Raw genomic sequence first — 13,516 nt, 5'->3', positions numbered from 1 at the left:
CATTGGTGTATTCTCCAAGCAACGCCCGACGGAGCCCGAGTTCACTACACGAAGAAGGAGGCTTGCAAACTCGCACTGCCTCTAGCGGTGCTTCTTAGCGAGAGGTAGAATACCCCAATAGCTGCATCGCCCTAGTGTGTTCGTTTCTCTGTATGTAATTTATGAAATAGTCTGATACCCTACTATGATAGCCTGCGCTATTTACCTAAAAACAAGTTGTCCCTTGATAAGCAGCCGCTTTTTAAAATCTCTTCCACTACATTAAGTATGAATTTGTCAAATACATGCCTACAAGCCTAATTTGAATATGAAAATTTGAAAAGGAGTGTTTCTTGTTGCACCGTTTAGTAAGCTATACGTTTTCGAAAATACTTTTGGGTTAGTTTCTTAAACTCTCGAATGCTATCATTGAACTTTACGATAGTCTATTTTTATTAAACAAAAACGTAGATTCTTTGTAAAATATAAACTTGTAATTATAGTTAGTTAAGAAGAGCGGTATTGCACCTCAAACCTCAGACCACCTAACCATGGACAGGCAACTGAATAGGGATTAGGGAGCTTACCGAAGGACCGGTCACCGATGGCAGAGGGAGAAAGTTGAACAATACTTGTTAATTCGCCTTCTAGAGGGAGATAGTAGCAAACCGGATAGTGGGGGGATATGGGGGAATCAACGTTCTAAAGAGGGAAGCAGCTAACGCCTTATTTTGTCTAGATGGCGCTACCTTTTTCCGGGATTTGACTCGGTATTTTTTTTTTAACCCCTTCCATTTTGGGGCTGAAAAGGGAGAAAGAAGCTTAACATTGGTTGTTTATTCGCTTAGTATGGGCTGCCATCGGTCCTTCCGTATTGCTTTGTCCATGCTTAGAGCAACGCCTAACCCTAGCGCTGTGGTGGCGGGTGTCACAAGTTCATTATCAACCCTAGTAAAATTCGGCGGTAAATTGCGGTCGGTAGATGGCGCGTGCTACGCATTGCCATTTGTTGACGCGGGTTTAATACTACTTTGCCTGTCCATGGTTACTTGGTTAGGACGGTGGTCTGAGCTCATACTCATCTTACCTACCCTGAACAACACGGGAATATCGTGAGACTACTCCTTTAAGAAAGTTTAGATGCTGAACCGATTATTCTGAGGAAAAATCCAAGAGACAGTGTCAGATAATACTTTCCCTTTTCTATAGTCAGTTCTCATTTAAATTAAGTTCAGTGCACTTCCATAATCTCCGGAAAAATTCCTAATTAGCATTGACATATATAATTTATTAATTAATAAAAGCCCAAATCCCTTTATTAATTGCTTCTAATTAAAATTATTCTCGTGAAAAGAGAAGGGGAAACTTATACCACCCATAGTCTTTTGTAATTTAAAATTTAACACCCCTACACATGTACAAGCGCAATGTGCACGGCCATAATTCCTTTTCATACTAAACCGAATCGAGAGCTCTCTATAAATCACTTGGGAACCCAACTGAATTAATTAACGTCTGTTCATAGATAGAGTAGTTCAGATCAAGCCACTCACTAGCTACTATTTTCAAAATTAAAAATGAGATTACGGCCTTGTTGTTTTAAATTTGAAAGAGCATGTAAAATAATGAATATATTGCCAAGTAGAATCATGTATTAATTTATTATATGACAAGAGATTACAAGCAATTAAGTTTTCTGATGGAACTTAAGAAAGTAGAATCAAGGAGTAGTATATCGGGCCCACAACACACCCCATCCCCTGGGGTGTGGTGTGGGCCCGATATACTACTCCTTGTTCGCGCAGAAGCTTGACTTACAGGAGTGCCCCACACTCCCAACAACCACACTGATTCGTCCAATAAGATTGTTTAGCTCTCTGTCGTCATGTTCGCGCAGAAGTCTGTCTAAGTTTGTTTCGAAATGAAAACTATGAATTGTATGATATTGGATTGTCTTCAGCTACACTGTATCTAAGAAGATTCGACTGAATTCTTTAAAAGTTAAACATTTATTGCTGTTCAAGTCAAGCGTAGTTCACAAAACAGCGAAATAAAAAATAGGATTAATACGTAATGTTAAACTTCGTCCTAATGTGTTTTCCAATGCGCTTGAAAAGGAATGAACAGACTCTATTCCATTGATTTATCATTCGAATATAAGAAAAGAAACCGAAAATATATATGGCCTTCTCCGGAACACAAAATTGTATGGAAAAAAAAACAAATACAATAATCGTAAAGGCCTGTTTTCACTGTGAAAAACGCGTCGGAAAAGACCTTCCGCGGAATTTCCGTAGAAACATTTTACGCACAAGCGAATTTACGTGGAAATGCACGGAATTGAAGTTCTATCTTTCGGCCGTTATTTTAAATTAACGCGTAATATTGGCCAATCACTGACTGTCTTGTACGCATGCGCTAAATAAAGCTGTGAAATAGTTACAAATCACCAGATAACGTCTAGTGAAAACCTGTCGCGGAAACGGTTCAGACTTTCTACCAAATTAAAAAGTACTTTACGCCTTGTGAAAACACGCCTTATAACTAGTAATTAAGAAACTGGTAGCGAAAAAATACGGTAATTGTTTTAGAGACACAGGCTCTTGTAATTTTCCGCAGATTTGATCCGAACCACGCTGAGAGGTTATAGAGAGAGGAAAATATATGGGACTATGTATCTCTGGTTTTGACTCCCAGTCAAGTATAGTTTACCCTAATTCATATAGATATTAATGTAACGTCATAATATTAAATTAATAATTAGGAAATTTTAGTTTTAAAGTCAAAGGGAAGGTAAAACGTTGTAGTTTTGTTAATAGAGGTAAGAAATATCTTGTTGAAGAACTGTTTGGCGTTCAGAAACTTTATGCAGGCTTAACGCTTCTCTTATGGGACTAATCTGTTTTCTAAATATTTCTCACAAACTTTTAATATAGACGGAAATCTTATTGTAATAGTCGAAATTTTATTATAAAATCATGAAAACATTAGACTTTAAGAAATTGACCGAACTCATCTCTCTAGACCGCTAAAATTTCTCAACTGGGGTTTTTAGGTTTTTTTTAGTTTTATTTGGTTTTTATATTTAGCAGTTGCGTGAATTGTAGTAGTTGCCATTCAAAAGTATAAAATGTTTCATAAAAAAATAAATATTATTAAATAATACTTTTGAAACAATAAATCTCTTAAACTATTTTTAAAAAGAAAATATTTTAGCATTTATTCATCAAAAAGATTTTAGTTATGGGTTTTATTAAGTGGGTAAAACCCATGGGGTTTTTTTCTATTGAACTGGGTTATTTTTCGATTGAACCCTGAATACTTGCACCTATACTTAAGAATAATTTTAAATTAAAAATTTATAACTCTGTCGTAATTGATAGATATTACTCCGGTTTTGGTCAATTCCTTAAACATTTTTATAATTATCATTCATCATTGTCAGAACTTTGGTTTTGAACTTATAATGAACATAACAGTCGAGAGAGTTTGCGGGCCCCCATCAAGACAGCCCTTCAAATGACCCGGGCCCCCTAAAAGGTACGGGCCCCAGGAAATCTGACCGAATTCCCCCCCCCTCTCTCGACGGCCCTGATAATGACATGACATACTTTATATTAGATCCGGAAGTAAATATATTTTTCTCAAAAAAACTCAATTGAAATGAATATATTTTTAAAAAATTGTCAGGTAAGAAAATATTCACGCTAAATCAATTACAATAAAAACACCAACTTCTAGTTCTTAAACAATAAAACTTTAATTGGCACATACCTTGAGCGCTGACAATATTCCAAGATAAACACATGATCCATAACGAAGGCCAGAAAACTCTTGATTGTAGCGACGCTTCCATAACCCGCTCGTCTCCGTTACAGATACGATGCTAACTTCCTCTAGACAAACAACATTCACCACGTTTCTTCCGACTTTAGCTGCAACTTTCAGAAACTGTCTTTCATCAATAACTAGCTTATAGAAGCAACGTTCCCAGTTGTTCCGAGTTAGTTGCTTTCAGTACTTCCGTAATTACGATCAATTGCCTCTAATGATCCTTAGCTCCATAAAAACTTGGAAAAAGAAGTAGTATTTTTCTATTTCTCCAGCGGCTATTATGTTAGGAGAATTAAAGAGGTCCTTAGTTAGGGACTTAACTATATAATATATATATAAACCATTTGCCTTGTCATTTTTTTTCTTCTTCTAATCTTTCTTATAATATCGTTAATAACGCGGGCTTCCCCCTTTTTTCGCGCCAAAAATACGCGCGGGAAACTCCGAAACTCGTCTAGCAGAGCTGACTAAAGGCGTTATGCCCCGATCTCCAAAACTTCTAATTTGACAGATGATAGGAGTGTGGAGAGAGAGAACTCGGTCTTCTCAGAGCGCCAAAAAGTGGAGGAGTCACTGGAGTCATGCACGGAAAAGGGCCAAAATTGACGCATGCGCTGAAACCAGATTGATCCCATACCCCGCCACTTCTCTCCCACAACTAAATTTCCGCGCGCAGATGATTCCATACACGTGTCCAATTTGTATTCTCTCAAATCCTTGAAAATTAGGCCTAACTCCTTATCCAAGTTTTCCTTTTGGTATAAGGTTCAGTAATACAGAAAGGACTGCCAGGGAGAACAGTATAGATTTGAATATCTTGCAGCCTGAAGGAGTCAGGGTTTATGTTGTATACTGTATAGTTTTATCTTTTAAGTATCTTGGTATGTGGGTTGCGCGTGAAGTCTAGTGAATATGGAAGCAATTTTTGAGATTATGTACAGAGTGTTTTTCGGATAAGTCTGCCATAAATAAAGGGGGATGTTGTTTGGATGATTTTGAATCAAAAATGTTTTATGTAATTTTGAGGTCCGGGCCACTGTTTTCAAACTAAGTTCATAAGATATGTTCCAAAAGTTTGTCACTGGTTACTGAGAGATTGTCATGAAGTGACTTAGTTAAAACGTCGTAGATTCTCGTAAAGCTCTGTCGAAAGGCAGAATGCTTAGTACAGACTAAAAATGAATATGGACTGCAAAACCGAGTGTAGTTAATCTCACTTGTCCTTCTCGAACTAGCTAGCATTACGAAGTATAGGTAGTGTCATACTTGTGGAGCATATCTTATAAACTTATGTTTAAAGTTAAAATTGGAGTATTTTAGGGGTGAACCCTAAAATTTATTTAACTGAAAGAGAATACTAATTTAATTAAGGGGTCATCCCTAAAACACTCAAGACATAATTTGACAACGGTGGCCCGGACGGAAAAATATCATAGACCATTTTCGACTCAAAATCGCCCAAAGAACACCTCCCTTAATTTATGGCAGCCTTATCAGAAACACCCTGTATGTAAGGAATATGGAAAATCGGTGGATTTGGAGTTCATAACATTTATTTAGTATATTGACAGGTGGTTCTCACTTTCTAAGCTCTTTAAATCTGTTCTTAAGTTTAAAGGGATTACGAAAGGGTTGTACTGTATCAACTTGGATAAATTATTAGTGTTTTAAGGCTTATAGCTGCGGTTAAATTGTATTCAAGTGTCAAAATTCGCCAAAACAGAAACACACCTTACCCTTACCTTTATCAATTACCTCATGATCAAATCATAATAAAACCAAAAACATGGGTCTCATCCTGCACATTGCGTCAAAGGAAGTCACATATGTTCTACATATAGTTTTAATTCAATTAAGAAAACTGAATAATTAAAAAAACTATATAAAAAACAATAAGAATTTGACTCCAAACTATAATTCTATAAATATTAATGATTTTTGGGAGTAAAGTTTTTAATTAATGAATTTCATTATAACATACCGACAAATTGATAATTGGATTTTAATTTTTCCTAAAATTGGAATGTCTATAAATTAGCGTTTTAAAGGAAAGATGGAATGGAAAATAAAGGGATTTTTTATCGATTCTTCTACTTATTATTCGACCAATCTGCATAATGAAACATCCAAGAAATACTTCCGAATGATTTTAAACTTCTAATTAGTTTCAGATTTCATAGGTAAAATTTGAGATTAGCACCTCTGACCAATCGCCTTCTTGTTAACAAAGTTTACGTACCACTCCTTGATTGTCAGATGGATCGTGTTACGGGAGTAAGATGGCAGACGTTACGCAATTGGTCGGAGGTGCTAATTAAAAATTTCCTATGAAATCTCAAAATAATTTGAATTTTAAATATGTTCGGAGGAAGTATTTCCTGGATGTTTCATTACGCAGATTGGTCTTATAATTAGTAGAAGAATCTATAGAAAAATCACTTAATTTTCCACTTCACCCTCCCTTTAAAAAGTTAATTAAGTACCTTTTTTCTCTTTTATAAGAATTTGTCTCTAAACTGTTAACCTAATAATTAACAATTAATGAAAGAAGCAACTATAATATCTACAATTACTAATTTTTTACCACTTTTTACAGTATTTTTCTAGTAAAACTGATAAAACATTGTATTATAAATCAAGAACAAATCGTTAATTGGGGAGTTGAATCTCTATAAATTACTGTTTTTGTTGACCTAGTTTAATTTTATATCTTTTAGTTATTCCAATTGTTATTCGGTTATAACCTTGCAATATTTGAGGCTATATTTAAAATACAAGGCGGAAAAGATCAAAAATATCTTCCTGTGTCTTCCCAGCATACAACATGGAATTTGTGAGTACAATGGCGGAAATAATGCACTTATGATGAAACCATATGAAACCTAAATTCAAGATAAATCCGATTGATCTATGGATTTTATTTAATCCCCGTAATATTCGGATTAATTTAAAATTTAAGCGGAAAAGCTTTGCAAATATCGAAACGGGATTTAACGAGTCAATTTGAATATCACACAATCGTTAATCCAGATTGGGATCGGAGTTAAAACTGTTCACGTAACTTTTACAAACACAATATTATACAGGGTGTTTCTGAAAGGTCTGTTACAAATAAAGGGGGGATGTTCCTCGGGTGATTTCGAGTCGAAAATTTAACTTCTATGAAATTTTGCCGTCCGGAACACTGTTTTCAAGTTACGCACTAACGCTTGGAGTATTTTAAATAAGCGCTAATATGTAGTAAACTTAAGGATACATGCAATTTTTGAGGGCCTAGAGTTTTGACTGTGTTGTAACATGCCTAGGGTCCTACAGAGGAGGTCTCATTGTACATACAACTCTGTACCAGGTCCTCCGGGCTTATATAGTTTCGTGCTAACGCAAATTCGAAGATACATAAGCTTTAAAGTAGAATTTCAGGCTAAATTATTTTTAATTAGGAAATCGTATAAAATTTAATACAAATTAAAATGAAAACCATCTACAATATTAAAGAAGATAAGACCAATTAAGTTTTTAAATTGAAGCCAACACGTTGGATCTCTCGGTTCAAGAGATGTTGTCAGGCCTAACTTGTACGTTTCTGTATGAATACTTAATTGCTCCAAAATTCTTTAATATTGCAGATGGATACATGATTAAAATTCATTACTTCAATTAAGAAAGAACATATTAGCCTGCAATCATAAGTTCATAAGATATGCTACATAAGTTTGTTACTGAGAGCTTTTCATGAAGTGACGTTGGTGAAGCGTCATAGATTTTCGTAAAGCGGCGCCTGGTTAGGCACTGTTAAAGGCTTAGGACAGACTAAATAAGATGAACTGCAAAATTAACCGAGTGTTGTCAATTCCTGCTTGTCGTTCTCGAACTAGCTCTTATTAATTCTCTAGTATTACGAAGTATAGGAAGTGTTATACTTATGGAACATATCTTGTAAACTTATGCTGCAATTAATTCCCTTCAAACGCGCAAGCAAGGTCCCCAAAAATGTCACCAGGCTGTTCGAAACACCAAACGATGCCTACGTGTTTTTATCTTCCCTTTGAAAGAGCTCAAAATTTTAAAACAGTGGTTGCTGCGTGGAGCTTCAAACTTCTTTTCCTTTTTTTCCTCGGCGAAGCGGCACTTCAGTGTCATCTGCCTTTAGAGAATGGAAAAGCTTTGGGGCCCGTTGAGTCGACTCTACACAATACACGGTTAACGCATTAGAGAATTTTTCGATACATTCTTTCATGGCCGTACCAGCCACACTATGATAGCATTCGCCTAGAGCTGTATTTGAAATAGATTCTTCACTTTTGGACAATACCGGTACAGCCCTTCTTTATAGAGTTAAAGCTTTTCCACTTTCGCGGAAATCTTTCAAAAATCGTGCCAGGGTATCCCATACACTAAATCAATTTGAACCATACACGGTACTCTCAAGGGATACTAAACTTAAGTCCAAACAAATCTAACACTTACGAAACTTTATTCAAAGAGTCTCATTTTAAAAATGCCAATAACTGAATATCGAGTTGCCACCTTAAGTTTAATTCTCCTATTGGTGGACAATCATGTGTTTTCCATATTCTCAAACTGTCCGATTGTCTGTGACGTAGTAATATCTAAAGAGACATCATAGAAGGTACAATGAAGAGGAGTAGAAGCTCATAGCTTTCGCAGGGCTTCACCACGAGCAACGAGTACCAGTTCAATAGTTTGGTTTCACGAGCGATAGACTTTACGCTATTCCCCTTGATATGGCAGCCATTATGGTTCCTGCTGAAGCTGTCACCAAAATCTTGAAGTACAGAAGTAAGATGGAGTAGAAATCTTCTGTGTCCCCATCTAAGGCAAGAAAGTCCTCCCAGCATCCTCTGCGTTTTTGTAGGGACGTACGATACGTAAACGTCGACGATTGTCTTAAAAATAGAATCTAATTCATGAGAGCTATATACGGGCCAGGACTTAACAATCCCCTACCATAGGTAGGAACGTTGTCATGGTAGTCTTCGAGACTTCCTTAGCCGCACAAGGTTAACGAACATTTCAACTCCATATCACCTCTTTCCTCCAAACCAAAATCTCTTGACCGCCTATAGACCACTTCGATGTACCTAAGAGGGAAAGACTCGGGGGTAAAACTTTACCTTACATCCCGTTTTTAGCACCTGCGCTGTAGGCCCTTTGGGTCCAGAGAATGCGCAGAGTTGTCAGTGGGAATGTCACGATACTGAGGGTTGCCTAGACCTTGTCTCGGGAGAAGGCAACAACCATGCATCCGTGCAATCTACCTATAGACCATTTCGATGTGACCAAGATTGAAAGACACGGGTGTAAAACCTTGCCTTCCATCTCGCATTTCGGAGCCTGCACTATAGTCTTTTTGTATCAGACAGTGCGCAGAGACCGCAATGTATCAGCCCCCTTGTATGTCCCGATACTGAAGGTTGTCTAACCCTTTTTACATCGAAAAGCTCTTGCTGTGGAGTTTTATTTATAGTTTTACTCAACGCGATGAAACTTTCTTTAATTCTTATATTCCAGAAGAAAAAGTATGTGATTAAGTCTTACTCAGCATTCTTTGTAGTATCTTGAATATATTTCAGTGTCCCTTTTAAACGTTTGTGAAGTTTAGTAAATAAATTCTTCTTCCTCTGGCCCTAGGAAATTGTATGCTCGGATGAATTCATAGAAAGGAGTTGTTTCAAAATCAGCGTTACGTGTTGGATAACATATTTCTCATATTAATAGTTTCGTCAAATTTTGTAAACTCGGGATCATAAACGGGCCACCTTAGAGAGTTATTTTCTATTTTTAGATCAATCTGTCTCGCCCGCGAACTCACTTGGGAAAGAGAAGCATTCCAAACATTCATTCGCTTAAAATATTTCGAAACGCTTTCAAAGATAGCTTACGGTTTCGCAAAAACGGTACTTGAAGACGAAGTAAACCGTATTATTGAACACGGATGTAAAACAATAGTTTGAATTGTAAATTCGTTATTTGAATGCAATGGTCTTAATTTTCAGTGGTTTCATTAAGCCAAGAACTCTGAAAACGTTCAAAGAAAGAATTGGGTCGTGACCTCTGATGTTTTTCCCACTGTTCACGATTCTCACGCGTCACCGCCATATTGGCAACTGAACAACGTATGAGCTCATAGAAACCCACGGTCTTCCGTTCATATGTTCTTAGGTCTTAATTTAGTGGATTCTTTGTAATGCATTCAGGGTGTTTTTGATACGTCTGCCATAAATTAAGGAGATGTTCTTTGATCCAAACGTTAATTCTTGGTACTTTATGAGCCTATTGAAGCATGTTTTCTGCGGTACGATCGTGAAGGTGATCATACGCAGAAGGGGGTCGACACTATTCTGATAGGTAAAGGGAGTTTCCCATATTACATGGCGCCAGCAATCTTCAATGAAGTATACTTTTTGCTTCTATGTATGAACTTTTGGTAAAAACAAATTCCGTTCAATAATGAGTTAACTTAGTTTTATATTTGAAATCGCAAATGCTAAGCCTTTTAAGAAGAATATCAAGTTTAATCAATTCCATTGCTTGTCACTATCCTTTTGCAAACCAAAATCCGTTCAATAACGAGATAATTTAGTAGTGGCAGAAGTGAGATGAGACTAGAAGTACTGAGCTAACCAAATTCTTCACTCGGCGAAAGTGAATATTCTTGATAACACACCAACGGTTGGCCCTCTAGTAGCGGTTTCTGAATTTCCCTCCAAAACGTGAGACGCTCGTGGCGGTAGACGGCCGAACTAGATTCAAGGGGCCGGGTCCGTGTTCTGCGGCTTTAGGTTGAGGGGAAGGGGGTAGGAAATGTTTTTGGAACTCGACCAATTTTTTTCTCTCTAGTGTAGGCGCGATGGAAGCGGCATAAAATCCTTAAATTTGTTCACTAGTGCCAGGATCTACTACCAATGCTAGAGCCCTTCACTTCTAGTCTCATCTCACTTCTGGTAGTGGTATTAGTTTTATCTTTGAAATCGTAAATGCAAATCCTTTTAAGAAGGATGTTAAGTTTAATCTATACCATGCTTGGCTTAGTCCGTCACTACCCCTTTAAAGGATTAAAACCTAAAAAATGGACTATTTTTTTCAAGTTCGAGTTCAAAGGAAATCCAGGAAAACTTTCTTAATTAAGCTTGTAAGTTTGGCACTCTTTAATTGTGTCTGTCTCTCTGATCACGTGGTCTTGAGGATTTTTGGAACAAAGTAAAAACCCAGTACAAAAGAAAGAAGTCGAACCGAAATGAAAGTTAGATTAAGATATTTTTCTCTCATTTCTTTTGGCGGCCTTCAGCTATCTCTTTCTCTGCCGTCTTTTTTTGTCGAAAATACGAAAAGAGTTTTTACGACTCATGCGTTTTTTGAAAAAGACCATTCTAAAACGAATAATATAGAATTTATTGGAAAATTCGACCCATACGTTTTTTCGTGTTTCGTGGAAATGTCATTTCCGAAGTCGAAAAATAGTTTAGTAATTTAGAAAAAGAAAATATTTGTCTATCTTTGCTTAAACTTAAATTACAATACAAAGATCGCACTGATTTGATGTTGGGTTCTTACCATGTTAATTAAAACATTTAGTTACTCTCGAGCTACCTGTATTATAATGAAGCGAGGTTATCTATATCTATATCTATATAAATCAAAGTCCTGACTGACTGACTGACTGACTGACTGACAGACTGACAGATAATCAACGCCCAGCCCAAACCGCTTGCCCTAGAAGGCTGAAAATTTGCAGGAACGTTACTCATAAGTAGTAGGCGCGTACTAAGAAAGATTTTTGCAATCCGCCGCCATCTTAAAAAATGGCGCCCAGAAATGTAAAAACTCTTCTCTATGCAACAAAGTCCGCGCGTTTCAACCGATTTCACAGATATTTAGTACACGGGTTTCGTTTAACCTATAGACAGACTGAATGCTCTTTTGGGTTCGATTTGTTGCCATCTTTTTAAATGGCGGCCAAAAACTAAAAAACCCTTCTTTATGGAATAATGTCCGCGTGGAAAGTAATAAAAAATGTCCCGACGGGCTGACGGGCAACGCCGAGTGCCTTCGCTCCTAGGATGCTACAAAAATATTAGTCGTCAGTAAAATCTACCCATTCTTTGTATCATTTTGATGGTAGTTCTTATTACACGCGAGCGACGCCGCGGGTAACAGCTAGTCTATGCATATAAATCTAAGTCCTGACTGACTGATTGACGGACAGACTGACTGATAATCAACGCCCAGCCCAAACCGCTTGACCTAGAAGGCTGAAAACTTGCAGGAACGTTACTCAAAAGTAGTAGGAGCATACTAAGAAAGATTTTTCCAATCCGTCGCCATCTTAATAAATGGCGCCCAAAAATGTAAAAAATCTTCTCTATGCAACAACGTCCGCGCGTTTAACCCATTTCGCAAATATTTAGTACACTGGTTTCCTTTAACTTATAGACGGGCTGAATGGTCTTTTGGGTTCGATCTGTTGCCATCTTTTTAAATGGCGGCCAGAAACTTAAAAACCAGTCTCTATGGAATAATGTCCGCATGAAAAGTAATAAAAAAATGTCCCGACGGGGTGAAGGGGAACGTTGAGTGTCGTCGCTCCAAGGGTGCCACAAAAAAATTAGTCATCAGTAAAATGGTTCATCGATTAAAAATAAAACAGTTTTAAAGAATTATGTGATAAAGACATGGAGTCATATAGCCATATTTTAATGTAAAAGGAAGGAATAAATTTGTCACTTTATAATTAGCTTTGCGTCATCTCTTAACACCAAAATTCATCTTATTGGTTTTATCGAAACAGCGTCAGTGCGACTCGAATGCCAAAATTACAAACGAGGGAAATAAATCAAATTCGACTATTCAAATAATCGGTTGGAAACCGGCCAATAAAATTAATTTTCGAACATTCCGACACCCCCATAGATTTAATATTCTAAATATCGAGAAAACAAAAAACAAATGGAAGGTATTCTGGGAATAAACAGTTTGTTTTTAAAAAGTCTGGTAGAAATTGATGCAAGAAGTGATATCTAGTTTATTAGGGAGAAGGTATAAATTCGCCACATTTACAGCTTTATCTCCAGTTCAAATGTAGGTCGCCCGGAGTTAATCCCCGCCTCTAAATTACAACCGGCATCTCATTGGTTCTTGAAAACGCACGTCAGCGCGACGCGAATGACGAAAATTACGTATTTTTCGACTGATGAGAGGCGAAATAGCCCGGCCTCCTTTTACGGCCCCCCTTGTATTTTGAAAGGGGGACTGGGACTATGGAGCGCGGATACTTAGGCATCTTATGCCTTTCCCCCAATAAACTAGATATCACTTCTTGCTGTATGTGTTGAAAACTTCAAGTACCTAGTCCTATTGCGCTTTCGTGGATATATGGATAACCCAAACCAAATCCCTTTAAAATCTATAATTTCTATCGAATATTTGGACTATTTTAAAGGAGGTATGTGAACCATTTACCATAACAACGAAAACAAACCACCCTTCAGAGTTTATGTAAATAACATGTTGAAGTCATTGATTTCAACAATTTATATTTGAGCGTTACTATACACGAAAATTTGCGAATGTCTGGAGTTCCAAATAGAGAATGACTTTAAGTTAATACTGTAAAAGTTGATGGTTTCACTCAAATCGAATGCAAATTATTATTTTAGCTCGAACGATATTATCTGTAAGTGCA

At 37.0% G+C, this 13,516-nt stretch overlaps 1 protein-coding gene and 1 long non-coding RNA gene across 5 annotated transcripts in view; both read right to left on the bottom strand.

Moving 5' to 3' along the window:
• The window catches only part of LOC149702948 (alkaline phosphatase-like), a 30,767-nt gene extending 26,362 nt beyond the window's left edge, over window positions 1-4,405 (bottom strand). The window contains exon 1 of the mRNA XM_089866856.1: window positions 3,754-4,405. Within this exon, the coding sequence (XP_089722982.1) occupies window positions 3,754-3,835 (82 nt within the window). The 5' untranslated portion in view covers window positions 3,836-4,405. The remainder of the gene's footprint in view (window positions 1-3,753) is intronic.
• Window positions 4,406-7,346: 2,941 nt separating this feature from the next.
• Window positions 7,347-9,848, bottom strand: LOC149702947 (uncharacterized). 4 transcript variants are annotated; one of them, XR_016381889.1, is made up of 3 exons: window positions 8,782-9,848; window positions 8,059-8,720; window positions 7,347-7,998 (listed from the first exon to the last, which is right to left on the bottom strand). It is a non-coding gene; the product is annotated as an uncharacterized LOC149702947 (long non-coding RNA). The 4 variants fall into 4 exon arrangements; XR_016381888.1 differs by having other exon boundaries at window positions 7,347-8,207; window positions 8,281-8,720; window positions 8,782-9,847; XR_016381890.1 differs by having other exon boundaries at window positions 7,347-8,720; window positions 8,782-8,915; window positions 9,373-9,847.
• Between the last annotated feature and the right edge of the window lie 3,668 nt (window positions 9,849-13,516).

This window comes from Phalangium opilio, unplaced genomic scaffold (genome assembly GCF_054372755.1).
Source record: "Phalangium opilio isolate 3A_F unplaced genomic scaffold, DU_Popi_V2 ptg000017l_1, whole genome shotgun sequence".
Taxonomy (NCBI): domain Eukaryota; kingdom Metazoa; phylum Arthropoda; class Arachnida; order Opiliones; family Phalangiidae; genus Phalangium; species Phalangium opilio.
Note: the sequence above shows the minus strand (reverse complement) of the source record. Positions and strands in the feature narration are given on the sequence as shown.